General features: G+C 41.2%; 2 protein-coding genes across 3 annotated transcripts; one reads left to right on the top strand and one right to left on the bottom strand.

Moving 5' to 3' along the window:
- Positions 1-1,875: 1,875 nt before the first annotated feature.
- LOC126721433 (uncharacterized) lies at positions 1,876-3,020 on the bottom strand. The gene is made up of 2 exons (XM_050424465.1): positions 2,421-3,020; positions 1,876-2,301 (listed from the first exon to the last, which is right to left on the bottom strand). The coding sequence occupies exons 1-2, from the start codon at positions 3,018-3,020 to the stop codon at positions 1,876-1,878; spliced, it is 1,026 nt and encodes a 341-aa protein (XP_050280422.1).
- Positions 3,021-9,142: 6,122 nt separating this feature from the next.
- Positions 9,143-15,575, top strand: LOC126720653 (probable RNA helicase SDE3). Of its 2 annotated transcripts, none has more exons than XM_050423387.1 (4): positions 9,143-9,517; positions 12,339-13,264; positions 13,651-13,872; positions 14,415-15,575. In XM_050423387.1, the coding sequence occupies exons 2-4, from the start codon at positions 12,377-12,379 to the stop codon at positions 15,327-15,329; spliced, it is 2,025 nt and encodes a 674-aa protein (XP_050279344.1). In that variant the 5' UTR covers positions 9,143-9,517; positions 12,339-12,376; the 3' UTR covers positions 15,330-15,575. The 2 variants fall into 2 exon arrangements, with proteins under 2 accessions (XP_050279344.1, XP_050279343.1); XM_050423386.1 differs by having other exon boundaries at positions 9,146-9,517; positions 14,346-15,575.
- The last annotated feature ends 455 nt before the right edge of the window (positions 15,576-16,030 follow it).

Below are 16,030 nucleotides of genomic sequence, written 5' to 3'. Positions count from 1 at the left end.
GATTCAAGAACTTATCAGTGTGGGTTTTGCAGTGGAGTTTGTCCTTGATCATCTTCGTGAGGTTGCCTGAGCCCTTTTTATGAGGAGAGTTTAGCCAGCCGTTGATGCCATAGATGCCCGTATTAAGTTTTTGAAGAAAGAAATGGCGGATTTAGAGGGTCGTCGTGAGCACCTTCTTTTCGGCGTTAGTGGGCCTAGTTGTTTTGGAGATCAGAGTCTCATTTCCGGACTTCATTGATGATGGCGTGGTTCCCTTTCCTTTTTTCTGCTTCTCTGTTTTTGTTATGTCACACAGAACACTTATATGTTTCCTACAGTAGTTTTTTGGTGTGTGTTTGCCACATTTTGGGTTTGTAATGATGCTACACTTTGCTACTTTTTTCTTTACTATTGCTATGACATGATGCTAATACTTCGTACTTTTTCATTGCATACTCATGAAAGCACGTTACAATTTCTTCTGTGACATAGTCACTTGGAGGAATAAAAAGAAAAAGTGAAGGAAACATAAACAAAAAACTAAAGAAAGGGACAACCACATAACTTTCTTCTCTAAGTAAAATAACGTTTCAGCCATTTTTCATTGATGGGATCCATCAAGTCCCTGCCGTCCATTTAAGTTAGGCGATAATACCCACTTTGGTTCGCTTCCCTTATCACAAGGGTTCCCTCCCACTTTGGCGCAAACTTGGATGGTCCTGCCAAGCCTCGCCTGACATAGTCTGCCACCTTTAACACTAGTTGTCCTTCCGCAAACACTCTTTCCTTGGTCATCCTGTCGTAGGCTTCAGTCATCTTTTGCTTGTATCTTCGACTTCGTTCCTGGGCTTCTTCCCTTCTTTCATCAAGCTCTTCTAGGTCCTCGAACCTTTCTGCCGCGAAGACTTCTCCCTCTTTTTCTTTTTCTCGCATCTGCATGACCCTTAGGGACGGTGTCATTATTTCTGCTGGACTCACTACTTTAGTTCCGTAAACTAAGGAAAAGGGTGAAAAGCCTGCGGCCGACTTTGGTGATTTTCTGTAAACCCAGAAAGCATCCGGCAGGTGCATCGCCCATCCTCCCAAATACTCTTGACTCATTTTGTTGATGATCTTTATGAGAGTTTTGTTTGTTGCCTCTGCCTGCCCATTCCCTTGAGGGTAATAAGGTGATGACCTGTGGTGCTTGACTTGATAGAACTCTAGCATTCTCCTTACATCATTGTTGACAAATGGTGTGCCGTTGTCACTGATGATCCTGTGGGGCACCTCAAGCCTCACAATTATATTTTCTTTTATGAAGTTTGCCACTGCTCCCCCTGTGGCCTTATGGAGTGGCACTGCTTCTGCCCACTTAGTAAAATATTCTGTAGCCACTAGTATCCATATATATCCACGTGATGGTAGGTTGACTGGCCCTACCAAATCTAGCCCCCAAGTGTGGAAAGGCCATGGGGTGACCATGCCGTGCAAGCCCTATGGATGGGTATGAATTAAGTTGGCTTGTACCTGACAACTGTGACACTTTTTTACAAATTCCGCCACATCTTTCTTTATGGTTGGCCAGTAGTAGCCCATCTGCAGCAGGCATCTGTAAAACTTTTTCTTCCCTTGATGTTCACCACATTCCCCTGAATGTACTTTTTTTATCATTTCTTTTGCCTCTTCAGGGCCCAAACACCTCAAAGGGTCTCCATCATATCCTTTTTTGAAAAGGACCATGTTATGCAAGAAGTAGCGTGTTGCCAACCTCTTAATCTTGTATCTTTCACTGTGCCTTTGTGGCAGGACGCCTTCTGTTAGGTACTGCATGAAAGGGCTTCTCCAATCCTCGCTGATGAACACAACGTAACTTTCCTCCCTGTCTGCCGTAAGCTAGCAGGTCCCACACTGGGTTTAGACTTGATCTGCGTCTTTACCCATGCTTGGCCAATAGAAACCTGCTCTCTGAAGTCTGCGGTAAAGACTAACTTCCCCGCAAGACCTGCAAGTCTTGTCGTGTATTTCTTTCAATTTTCTCTGGACTTCCTCTTGCCCCACGCATCTAGATAAGACCCCACCTGGCATCCTACGGTACAACTCTTCTTTTACCAAGGCATAGTCTTTTAATATCTTTAATTCTGCTGCATCGTCTCCCTTCACCAAGATTTCCTTTATGGGGGTTCGCCAATCCCCTTCACCCTGTTCCTCTCGGAACTTTTCCTTCAACACCTCAATGATGGATTCTTCCCTCTTGCTGACTTCTATATTAGTGCTATTCCCTTTGAAGATTATTTGCGAACCTAATCTAGCTAACGCGTCCGCAAACCGATTTTCATTTCTCTGAGCATGTTCTATTTCAAAGGTTGAGAATTTTTTTTTTCCATTCTCTGGGCCATCGCTCTGTATGGGGCTAGGCTAGGCTCCTTTAAGGAAAAGCTTCCTTTGGCCTGGCAGACAACCAAGTTTGAATCTCCCAGTACTCTCAAATGTTTGACTCCCATTTCGAGCGCTGTGGCAAGCTCGGTTAGATAGGTCTCGTACTCCACCGTGTTGTTTGAACAGGGGAATTCCAACTTAAATGACAGCGCCACTGCCTTGTCTTTTTCATGATACAGAACTACTCCCACCCCTCCAGAATGGGTAGTAGAAGACTCATCGAATTTCATTACCCACTGTTCCTTGACTTCTTCTGCCATAGCTACTTCCCCTGGAACTTCATCATCCAGTGGGAATTCTTCCTCTCCTGGAAACTGCGTCAATAAATCTGCTATAGCCTGACTTTTCATTGCCCTAGGTGTCCCCATTCTCAAGTCGTATTGTAATAACTGTAGCAACCACTGGGATATCCTACCGGAGAGGATCGACTGTTGTAACAGAGCTTTAATGGCATGAGACTTAGTCATTAGCCATACTTCGTAGGCCAAGAAATAGTGACGCAACCTCTGTGAAGCGTATACAATGGCCAGGCATGCTCTTTCTGCCCTTGGGTAGCGAGTTTCTGCATCTTTTAAGGTGCGTGCGGCTGATGTAGTATATTGGCTGCTCGATACCACCTCCATCTTCCTGACCAATTAGTGCGCCGATGGCGTACCAGTTAGTGGCCAAGTAGAGTAGCAGTGGTCTTTTATGAATAGGGGCCTGCACCGTGGGGAGGTTCATCATTATCTGCTGTAGCCTTTTGAAGGCCGCCTGCTGTGCTTCCCCCTATTCAAAACTTTGCCCCTTCTTAAGCAACTTGGTGAAGGCAGAGGTGATTGATGCCAACCCAGGGATGAATCTCTGGATATATGAGACTTTTCCTAAGAAGCTCTTCAGTTCTTTTACTGTGGCCGGAGGTCTCATAGTTGCTATAGCCGTGGCTTTGGCCGGATCCACGTCTATGCCTCTGCTGTGAACCAGGAAACCCAAAAATTTCCCAGAGGACACTCCGAATGCGCACTTGAGGGGATTCATTCTTAACTTAAAAGCTCTGCATCTTTCGAATACTCTTTTTAACACACGAAAGTGTTCTTCTCTCCTCCTTGACTTAACCACTATGTCATCCACATAGTCTTCTTGCTCCTGGTGCATCATGTCGTGAAATATGGCCGTCATTGCTCGTTGATAGGTTGCACCTACATTTTTTAACCTGAAGGGCATCACAATATAGTAGAAATTGCCCATGGGTGTTCTAAATGCAGTTTTCTCTGCATCCTTTGGCGCCATCTTGATCTGATTATACCCGCTGAAACCATCCATGAATGAGAACATGGCGCTTCCTGCCGCAGAATCTATTAGTAAATCCATGTTCGGCAATGGGAATTCGTCCTTTGGACAAGCTTTGTTGAGATTTCTGAAATCTACACAGCATCTTATCTGGCCGTTCTTCTTCTTTACTGGTACTATGTTGGATAGCCAGCGAGGATGCTGGATAGGCTTGATGAATCCTGCGGCCAGCAACTTCTGCACTTCTTCGACTATCTGCCCTTCTATTTCTGTGTGAAATACCCTGGCAGGTTGGGCCACCGGCTTGGCCTCTGGGTCCACCTTCAATGTATGCGCAACAAGCCCGGGATCCAGCCTTGGCATTTCATTGTAATCCCAAGCAAAAACGTCTTTGAATTCTTTCAACAACAATATGAGTTCTAACTTCTCCTTTTTTGTCAGGCTTGCACTAATTGAGATAGGCCTTGGTTCTTGTGAATCAGACCCTAAGTCAACTTCTTCCAACTTTTCCTTTGCCATAACCTGGATGTCTTTTTCTACCGCAACTGCCTCATCCTTCTCTTCTTCTTTTCCCAAACTTCCTTCAGCAACGCAACACGCCAAACTCTTGTGTTGCCCTTTTTGGGTTGGACCCACTTGCATCTCACCCGTGGGCCCCATGCACCTTCATAATTTATACACGATCTTGCCATCAAGGCCTTGGACCCTGATGCACTAAGGCATTTCGTCTGGCTCTGCGGCAAGCGCTTCTTTTCTTTTCTTCTTTCGCACTAGTAGCTCTCTTAAATCGGGTTCTGGGTCATCTCGAACATCTTCCCACCTAGGCACAAAGGTGCCTCGCAGCTTTGAAACCGAATTTTCCCCAGATGGAGCCCATTGGTCATAAAACATGGTTTCCACCAAGTGGGCTTCTGCCTGCTCGAATGGTGAGGGGTTTGCAACTATGCATATCATCCTGCCATTCAATCTTCCTTTCACACATTGGTGGTAGGTGGATGGGACTAGCCGGTGTTTGTGTAACCAGGGTCTTCCCAAAAGCACATGGTAAGATACTTCCGTTCTGACCTCATGGAAACGAGTTAAAGAGGCTATAGGGCCTACTTTCAACCAAAACTGAATGTGGCCTGCGGTGTACTCACCTCTTCCATCGAACCCCGTTACTTCCATCGGGCATCCTTGGATCTTTTTCTCTGAAATTCTTGCGGCTTGCAAGGTGCTCAACGGAATGAGGTTTACAAAAGCACCCGTATCCACCAGGGCCCTCTTGATGGGGATTTGATTTATATATGCTGCTAAATAGAGAGGCCTCCTATGATCTGGGTGCCCCACCTCCATATCCTCACTGCTGAACGTGATTTATGTTAATTCATGCGGGAGGGCCCTGTCATCTGGCATTTCTGCTAACAGGCACTCCATCCCTGCCCCGGAGGCGATGCTTACCAAAGCCTCCGTGGCTATTTTTCTTTCTTTTGCTGTAAGTCCCAACTGGTCAAATAGGTTTTTGAACTTGGCACTCTGCTGAAGAGTGGTAATTGCTGTGGCAGGCAGGGCCAAGTTTTCTTCCTCGTCTTCTCCCGGGTCTGCACATATCACCACTGCTGCTACACCCTTTCCCTTGTGGTTTAGGTGTAGGTTTCTTTGGATTTCCTGCTGGGTTAGCTCTAATGTGTCTTCTTTAATCCTGTGGTGCACCAGCGTGCAGAGCGCCAAACATTCTGCGGTGGGATGTTGTACATAGTTGTGCAAGCGGCAGAAGTGCAGATCCCTCCTTTCTTCCTCCGTGGGCTCTCTAGAAACCTGATTGGGTTTAAAGATCCCATCCGCTATCCATTTGTCAAGCAGCACATCCAATTCCTTAGGAGTACATGGTAAGGGTGGGGGCGTATCATACTCCCCCCCCCCCCTCTGTTTTCCTTCTCTGATTTCCAGTGGACACCGCCATAGCCTGTGGGGCGTTTCTCTTGTCTGAACTGGGTTTTACAGACTGAGCCGTCTTTCTAGCTTTCTGCAATAGCTGTCTGCAATAGCTGTGCGAACTGGGAAATCTCCAGATTTTCCAGGACAGCTCTGAATTCCCGAATCATATTGGTCATGCACATTTCTACTAACGTCCTTTCTTCACAGTGGTCGTAGCAATCAAGTGCTATGTCCCTGAACCGTTTAATGTATTCCATCAGATCTTCTCCATTCCTTTGCTTGGTCGCTTGCAGAGTTGCGAGCGTTACCATTTCTTCCCCGTGAAAGTATTTAGTGCAAAATACATCCACCATGTCATCCCAAGTTGGGATTGATCCTGGTTTTAAGCCAATGTACCAGGTGTATGCCCGGTCGCATAGTGACTTTGAAAACTCCCGTAGACATAAGTACTCGTCTGCTGCGTAAGGGCCAAGGGTGTCAATAAATTTGCTCACATGCTCTACTGCACTTCCCTTCCTGCCATCGTACTGGGCAAAGGCCCTTGGTTCATATCTCTCAGGGTACGGTTTGTTGAGTACTTTTAGAGGATAAGGAGGTCTCCGTGCGTAAAACCTCTCCTTTGGTGTTCTGGCTCTCTCTTGCTCCAAGAGAGCCGCTACTTCAGCCATGGTAATGAAACCCTGTTCTGCATTCCATGGGACACCTCCTGCCAGTGTCTCCTCTCTGTCTGTCGCATGATCTGGGTCATGTTGGCTGCCTTTCTCTTTTGTTTTATCTGCCTTCAGTTGACGGATCTCTTCCATCATTTGTTGCTGTGAGTGTTGTAATGATTGCAATACTTCGATGAAGGTGTTGACATTGTCCGCGGGGACTCTTGTCTGAGGCTGAGGATCAGCCCTCGTTCTGTTGGCACCTTCTGTTAGGTTAAGTTGCTGTTGGTGAGGCGTTGTTGGCCTGGATTCTACTTATGAGGGTACGACACTTATATTACGTGTCGTCCTGGACTTTGGTGGCATTGTTTGCGAGGGGCTCTGTTTTTTTTTTGTTCGCCCCTATCTGCTTCCCAACTCCCTAGTGGAGTCGCCAATTTAATGTAGGGGCCTTTTGTGCGTATTGTGCGTTGGGTTGGGCTGTCTCCTGCTGTAATGGGCCCAGATGTTTCTGAGTAAGGGAGTTGGGGCCGGTCCAATTGGAACTCAACTTGGATCGGTTTGTGCACAAACTTATGCCTTGTCTTCTAGGAGTAGACTTACGGCAAGCAGAACTGTTTCAGATGAGTTATGGTAGGCAGATATAATAATAGTAACTAAAACAGAGTATTCTGACTATTTAAATAAATGGCTAAGTAATCCTTATTTATAAAGCATGATTACAGTCATGATAATGTCATTCATAGAGAAAGTAAAGGAGAAAGAAAATAATATGAACTAATAAAGAATGGGCATAAATCAAGTTTTGAGTTTGATCTGCTGAAGTAAAGCCAAAGAGGGGAGAACGCCTCTTCTCAATGCAAATAATCTCCCAGGAAAAGATCATGCCGTGGGGATTAATGACTTTAAGGGAGTCGGATCTGAATGGTTATTGCCCAAAAGGAGTCCTTGTTACGTTTTGGAAGAGAGCAGGATTTAAAGGGGGAGAGAGGGAAACCGACCTACTGGTGTATGCCCATTGAACTATCTCCCTTTTTTTTCCTCAATTTCTTATCTTTTCTTCTCTGTTTTTCTTTCTTATTTTTTTTCTTTCTTTTTACTCTATTTTTCTTTTTTACTCTGTGAATACTCTGTTTTTCGGTCCCTTCTTCAGGGCACGGCAAGGGCCCTTTTATAGTGCCTGCCGTAACCAATGTTTTACCACTTTGCCCCTTAACCGCCTTTGTCTGGTTTGGGCGTACTTGCCGACCACCAAGTTTGTGCGGTATTCACCCTTGCCAGACAAAGGCAGGTTTGTTTCGTTCCTCAGTCCACCGTAGCACTCTTACCTGCCACGGCATAAATGCTTTCTCTCTCTTTCCCTCAAGGCATGCACCCAACGGTTCCCCCCTCAACTTTGCCTCTTTTGGGTGGTCTGTCATCTCAGCAGGACGTACCTCCCAAAAGGGCTTGAGTAGGAACCGTAAAATAGATCTTTTCCCCTCTCTCTACCACCAAACCATACCCCCTTTACCTCTTACCTCTAGCCCATGGCCCCACCACGTCCTATATTAGTTGGGTATAGGCTGGTGGTGCCTGGGCCTTACTCGTGCTTTCCTTTTAGATATGTCCAAGAGTTTGCCTACTGCTCATGCGTTTACCGTGATCTGGAGACTCTCCGTCTGTGTTTTCTGTCATTTTATGTGGGCTTTTCTTTGGTTTCCCGCTCTATTTAAGAGTTGGGCTTTGTCTGATGATGGGCTTTACATTTATTTGGTCCACTCTTGATTTTTTTTATTTTTGGCAACGTTGAACTGTTATTTCTGCCATAATAACTTAATCCTATTGGACCTCTTTTGAGCTAGCCGTTTATTCCTTTTCTCAGTGGCTTGTCATGGGCACTGTTTTGCTTTTACTTATGGGCTCCTATGTCCCTTTGGGCTTTCCTTTGGGCATCCACGGCCCGATCGCTTTCTTTGGGATTCCTCGGCCCGTTTGCTTAGTTCCACACTCCCATGGGTTTTTTACTAACTTCATTGGGTTTCCCCGACCCAATAACCTTATTCTCATCCTTGGGGTTCATGGGTCTGACATAAACCCCTTACTCTCTTAGTTTGCATTGCCTTGGGCCTACGGCGACCCTTTCTCGCTTTTCTACCTCATACACCGCCCATGGGATGCTATTTCTTTCTTTCCTGACTTCTTTGAGCCTGCTTGCCTCTTCAAGACCCATTTGTTTATTTGTTGAGCCTGTGATCCATTATTCTTGCCGCTGGGGCCTAATGGTTTTTTGCTATCTATTTTGTCAATTCTTTGTTGCCCTTATTATTGGGCTTTCTTTCTGTCTGCCTGGGCTTCCACAAATGGCCCTCAACAACTATATATACTATATCAACAACATATACAAAGGTCTAAAATAGTATTAGAACCAAAAATATATTATATTCTAAATTATCATATTCCTTTCTTTTGAAAAATGAATTAATAGTTGTTTTTTTAATTTATATCTAGATTTTCAATTTAAATTATAAGCCATCAAGTAACGACTAAGATATAAAAAAAAAAAAAAAAAATTACTAATAGGTTAAAGATTGCTAATAAATAGACTAATAATCATTGATATAATCAATTTTACTAATTTACTATATCTTTTTTTTTTTTTTTGAGAAATAATTTGCTATATCTATATCTTGTATAATATATTTATTAATTTTAATAAAAAATAAAGAAGAGAAGAAAATTCAAAAAGAGTAGAATTTTACTTTTGTTTTTGAAGACCATACACGTGGTAGAACCTAGAGCAAACCATAACATGTGAAGCAACAAGGTGAACCCTACATTTTGGATCTAATCTCATTTTGGTTCATAAATTGATTTTACGGCTACCTTGAAAATAGAAAATTATTTCCATTTTAGTCTCTGTCATCAACTCACTAACAAGAAAGTCCTATGTGACACACAAACAAAGTTTTACGCTACTTATATTTGTGTTTTTTTAGTATTAAATAAGAAACCATGCGTGTGCTTTAGGCAGTCTAGAGATGAACGAGCCTCGGACACTCTTATGACTTATCATACAACTCCACTGCATTTCTAAAGCTTTCCCTCCAAGCTCCAAGCAAGCAGTACTAGCTACTAGAGAAATGCTCAACCCTAGTCTTTTGCCAACTCTCTACTACATCTTGGCACGGAAAATATTTGAAATTTACAGCTTCGTCAAACCTTTATCATACAAGTCTGCAAGTGTTTGTGAGTGCAGTTCAGAACCAGAATTCTGACAGTCAGTGTTTGAGTCAAGAATCCAGGTGGGTCTCCCTTCTACTCTGTGTTTAATCATTCTAACAAGATGAGGTACAGTTCTATATGAACTACTTTTTCAGATTTTTAAAATTGATCTTTTTGTTCTGTTTGGTAGCTAGGGAAAAAGGTTGACATAGTAAAGAAAGAAATCAGCCTCTTGGCTGTCTGATCTTTTTGTTGTGTTTTGTTTTAACTTTTGTAGATCAGAACCATGAAGATCTATGAGATTCCACATTTTCTTTGCTACCTTTTCTCTTTTGTACATCAGAACCAACAAGCCCTCACTCACTCTCTGAAAACAAAAATAATTTCCAATTTTTTCATGTTTGGTATATGAGATATATATATATATATATATATTTATATGTATGTATGTATGTATGTATGTATATGTCCAATATAGTCTGATTAGTGCTGTACGTTTCAAATGATCAGTTTGATTCTTTCTTTATTACTAATAAAATTTAGCAATATTTTTTTTTTATTAAAAAAAATATAGAATTTTTAAAGTTTCAAACTTGAGGAAACAAAAATTATCATAGGATACAACATTTTTTATAATTGTTGACATTAGTTGTTGTGATTACACCATTTTTATTATAAGCCAATCACAATAAATTATATCAGCGTATGTATAAAAAATGTGCTGTGGACTTGTTAGTAAGACAATAACTTGTGGTCAGCCTAGTCAGATTTTCATTGAATTGAGAATTCTATGTTTCACATTTTGAGACATTGTTCTTATTTTCTCAACAACCAAAGAGGGGATTAATCTCGAAAAGACACACAATATGTGGTTTATATTTCGAATCTTCCTTTACAAATTGAAGAGCAGAATTTGAAGAAGGGATTAAAGTGTACCTATATGTGTGATAGGAAGATTCTATGCATTCCCAACCGTGAGGTGCTCTTGATCATTGTAAGGTTTAGGAAAGCTAAGACGATTTAGACTGGAAGTCACATGATCAGTAGCTACACTATCAGCTAACGAAGGCTGATCTTGAGTGATGCTTGCATTTGAAGCAGCAGCCATAGCTGAAAGTTTGGTAGGAGGGTGTTTCCCTTGGTATTCATAATCCAATCTGTGGTAGCAATCCAAGGCCAAATGACCAAGCTTTCCACAGATCTGGCAGGTAGGCCTTTCAGAACTTGATCTGGAGGGCTGATTTGGAGAGTAATTGTATTGATTTGGAAACTGATTAGAAAATTGAGATTGAGAGTGTGCTCCTCCACCTCTACCTTTGCTATTTTTGTGCCTCTCCCTCTGCCTCTATTATATGATTGATTATAGGAATTGTAACTGGTATTGTTATTAGGCCTTGGAGTAGTATTAGTATTAAATTCCATAGCAAAGGTAGGATCTTTGACTTCTATACCTTCATTCAAGGACTATTCTTTAGCATTCAACATAGTTGGAAGTTCATCGAAGCTCAAATATGTGCTTTTGGTCCTGATTGCAGACCTTAAAGCATTGTATTCCTTGGATAAACCCTTGATTGAGATGTGAAAATTTTCTTCATCATCCAAGAGTACAGCTACTACCATTAGCTTGTCTCGAACTGCTTTGATTTTCTGTAGATAGACATCTATAGAATCAGATCATTTTTTGATACTATGTAATTCTCCTTTGAGATTCATTAAATGTGATCTTGAAATTGAGGAAAAGCTATTCTCTAAGACTCTCCACACATCCATTGCTGAGGTACAGCCAATTCTTAGAGCAAGAACAGAGGGAGATAGTGTAGAGCTCATGAAAGTAGGTAAGGTCTTCTCTTTTGGCTTCTAAACCAAGTACTATGGATTGAGAATTGTGGTGAAAGATCCTTGAGAAATTTTTTTGAAGCCAATTGAGCTTCATCCAATAGCTCAAACATAGACTAAGTTTCAAGAACCATGGTGATCTGGTGCTTCCGCACTATGTAACATGATTTTCCGTGAATTTCGTCCTGACAACCCTTCTACTGGGAAAAAAGATTTACCAAAGCCAGAAAAAAAAGATTTACCAAAGTCAGAACCAAGTGCTTCTTCATCTTCCTCTAATGAAATCAAAGTTGTAGTAGATTCGGGGAAAAGCAATTCCGTAACAGACAAGCCACAACATGTTTCGAGTTCTGACAAAGTTTCTAAAAATTCAAAAGATTTAAGTCCATTGCTACCTATATCCTCTTCTAATTAACCCACATTTTCTTCTACACCACTTCAGTCTCCATCTAAACCACCCAGTTCTAAAAGTTCAAATCCATTGCCACCTACATTTTCTTCTAGACCATCCACATCTTCCTCAAACCTATCACAATCTTTGTCTAAACCACCTCCCTCGTCCTCTAGTCCATCTCCATCATCCCTTAAACCTCCACTTGCTTCTTCTATATCATATGCATCTTTCCTTAAGACCACTGAACCCCCCCCCCAACTTCTTCTTCAGCTTCTTCTCCAACTTCCAAAAAACCACATCAATCTTCACCTTCAGTGGCCCCAAATTCATCTGCCTCGGGGCCTTGTCAGACTTCCACTAATCAGCCTCCAGCTTTTAAGCCAATTCTGCGTACAGCTCCCAATAATGTAACAGATGAAGAAGGGAAGATGAGTTATATGTGTGAAAAGGGTACACCCATATATGCTATTCCTGAGGATATCAAAGGTCAGATCAAGAGAGACATTGTGCCTCAAGTTCTGAAACAGCCTTTATCTTCTTCAACGTATGTGAAGAAAGTTGTACCGTAGACATGTTAATAAAACAATAACTTGTGGTCAGCTTAGTCAGATTTTCGTTTTGAATTGAGAATTCATGTTTCACATTTTGAGACGTTTTCCTTATTTTCTCAGCAACCAAAGAGGGGACTGATCGCGAAAGGACACACAATATGTGGTGGTTTCTTCGTAAAATCTTCGAACTAGTCTCTGGGTTCTTGAAATCTTCGAACGAGTCTTCGGGGAAAAGTAATTCCGTGACAGACAAGCCACAACATGTAAACCAACCCACATTTTCTTCTACACCACTTCAGTCTCCATCTAAACCACCCAGTTATGAAAGTTCAAATCCATTGCCACATACATTTTCTTCTGGACCATCCACATCTTCCTCAAACCTATCACCATCTCCATCATCCCTTAAACCTCCAGTTGCTTCTGTCCTTAATACCAGTCAACTCAGACATGGATCTGTCCTTAATACCAGTCAACTCTCACGTGCATCTGTCCTTAATACCAGACAACTCAGATATGGATCTGTCCTGAATACCAGTCAACTCTCAGATGCATATGTCCTTAATACCAGTCAACTCTCACAAGCATCTGTCCCTAATACCAGACAACTCAGATATGGATCTGTCCTTAATACCAGTCAACTCTCACGTGCATCTGTCCTTAATACCAGTCAACTCAGACATGCATCTGTCCTTAATACCACTCAACTCTCATCAGCTTCTTCTTCTCCAACTTCCAAAAGGCCACCTCAATCTTCACTTTCAGTGGTCCCAAATTCATCTACCTTGGGGCCTCGTCAGACTTCCACTAAGCAGCCTCCAGCTTTTAAGCCAATTCTGCATCCAGCTCCCAATAATGTAACAAATGAAGAAGGGAAGATGAGTTATATGTATGAAAAGGGTACACCCTTATATGCTATTCCTGAGGATATCAAAGGTCAGATCAAGAGAGACATTGTGCCTCAAGTTCTGAAACAGCCTTTATCTCCTTCAACTTATAAGGCTTTTTTTGCTGCTCTGTTATATGCTGAGGATTACTACTTGGAGGTAAGTTATCGGCTTTGTCAAGAAAATTTAATTTGGTATATTATACCAATTTGTGTACTATCTTCTTTGAAATCTTGTTTTTGGTGAACAAAGAAACCATTCTTAAATTTATCTTTCTTCAGTCTCCCATTTGGACACCTCTTTTAAATCACAAGGAGATCTTTTGAGGGAGCAATTGACATTTATCATTTGCAGATATCTATCTTACATTATAAATTATAATGTTTTGCTTCTCTGATGGTCTTAAGTGGTCAGTATAGTTTCATAAAAAAATTAAAAAAAAAAAAAAAAAAGTGGTCAGTATTGTAAAACGTTGTGATTGATGGAATACTCTATATGCTTTTGCACTCTGGCTTGTATTAACTTTATGCTTTTATTGGAACTAGAAATGGACTGATTTCCTATTGGAGAAAGTGACTTTGAAGTTGGAGAAAGCAACAGTTTATAAGGAAAAAAACGAGCATAAATATTCTGATGGAAGTGATGAGAAGGATGATAAAATCTTTGTAGCATTTGAGATTGATTCTGTTCCTCAGAGGCGGCCATTCCTTTTATCAAGGGACATGGTTTATGCTAAACCTTCGGATAAAGAGGTTGAGGCCTTTCAGGTAAGCTTATTCTTCAATTAACTCATACTTGATTAAATCACAGAATATTCTTCAATTAACTCATACTTGATTAAATCACAGAATTTTGCAAGAGATAATTTTGAGTTTTATGTATAGACTTCTTGTTTTTCTTTGAGTCTAAACTGGTCAAGAATTATATTATTCCTGTACAGCATTTTGTGAATCTTTTAAAACTAAACTGTAGCTAATCAACCCAGTGACACATTCAGCTAATTTGACCATTTGATGAGGTTAGTCTTGCATAACCGGCCTCGACAAAGGTTATGCTGAGGCTTTTTATACCATTTGTTAAATTTCATTTCATAAATATTTCTTATTATTAGCATTATGTAGAATTGTATTTCCACTGCACTATTGTAGTTGAATTTACATATCTAGTCGAAGTGCATATGAGCATCATTTGTTCATCTTATGATCTTATCTACAACACTAACATTCTAAATATTAAGCAGGGTTTTATCTATCGTGTGGTGAAAAGCAATTGCATGTTAGTTGAATTTGGAGACGATTTTCATTCACAGCATCATCCAAATCGCAAATATGACATCAGCTTCTCATTCAACAGAGTTTGTCTAAAAAGGGCTCATCAAGCAATTGAAGCTGCATTAGGTCCTTCATCACACAACTTCCTTTTTCCTGAATGTGTCTCTAGGAAGAACAATGTTAACCCACCTCTGTTTGATGCCTATCATGAACTTAATATAGTTCGTCGGATTCTAAGCTATCCGGGTTCACCACCTTATCTTCTTGTGGGCCCGCTCATTGGCACTGATGTGGAAAGGTATGTACCTGAACTAAAAGCATCAGCAAGAACAGGGGTGGTTGTTTGTGAAGCTGTAATTGAAATATATAAAACCTCTGAAGAGAATCGGGTTCTTATATGTGCACCTATAAACCACACATGCGATGCGCTAATGACAAGGTTGATGGAGGTGATTCCAGAGTCAGATATGTTTAGAGCCAATGCTGCATTTCGAGAGATGGATGGAGTACCCAGTGACATTCTGCGCTCATGTCCTGTAAAAGATGAATGTTTTGAATGTCCCCCACTCCCAATACTTCAGGAATTCAAGATAATTTTGTCAACTTATGTGAGTAGCTTTCGACTATACAATGAAGGCATAGCTGCTGGACATTTTAGTCATATTTTTCTAGTGGATGCCTCATCAACCACAGAGCCGGAGGCTACGATAGCTTTGGCTAATTTTGCTAATGAGAATACATCTGTTATTGTTACTGGTGCACCCAGAGACCATTCAGGTTGGGACCGTTGGGTCCGCTCTAACATGGCTAGGAATTATGGATTGAGGAAGTCATATTTTGAAAGACTTCGTGAACGGGAGCCATATAAAAACCTTAATCCAATGTTCATCACAGAGCTGGTTGACTGTGAGCAACAGTCAGATGGCAGCCATAGCTCCATGTCATTTTATTGAATTTCATGTTTCAAACTGTTCTTTTATGAACAGCAAATGTTGCCACCTTAGTATCTACATAAGGTTTTGTTTGTTTGTTTGTTTGTTGGTTTTTTTTTCTTCTCTGCTTTGTCATCTGAGTTATGTGTGTATATAATTGCAAAGACCTGTGTAAAATTTTACTTCTATTTCCTTCTCTCTTTCTATCTATTGTAATGGTTCTTTGCAGTTTATGATTAGTCTTACCTCTTGATTCTGGAGCAGAGAGACTAATACTTTCCAAACTATCTGTACTTCATTCAAGTTCTCATAGCACTGTCATGCCTAACAATGTCATGTCTGTTATCTCCAATCAGAGAAGATATTCAAAGGATATGCAAACCAAAAACCTATGGGTATTTAGGCTTAGGGAGAGTTGTTAACATGAATACAATTTTATTAGCAAAGCTGGGTGACAGTTAACTGCTGAAAATGATAAGGTCTATGTGAGGTTGCTGAAGGAAAAACATTTTTTTTTTAATTATTTCCTCACTCTTTAATCTTTATACACTTAGGAGGGGTTTTGAAAGGAGTGCATGCTATTTGTTAGACTAAGGGAGCTCAGTCAGAATTTGGCAAGACCCCTAAATCCCATAATTGAATACATTCAAGCCTCAGCCTTGTTTGAATGTACCATTAGAGTATTAGACTTAACAATGAAGCTGATCTCATGGCAAAGAATG

The sequence above is a fragment of the Quercus robur genome, chromosome 4, assembly GCF_932294415.1.
Source record: "Quercus robur chromosome 4, dhQueRobu3.1, whole genome shotgun sequence".
NCBI classification, from domain to species: domain Eukaryota; kingdom Viridiplantae; phylum Streptophyta; class Magnoliopsida; order Fagales; family Fagaceae; genus Quercus; species Quercus robur.
The sequence above is the reverse complement of the archived record's forward strand: the minus strand, read 5'-3'. Positions and strand labels throughout refer to the sequence as shown.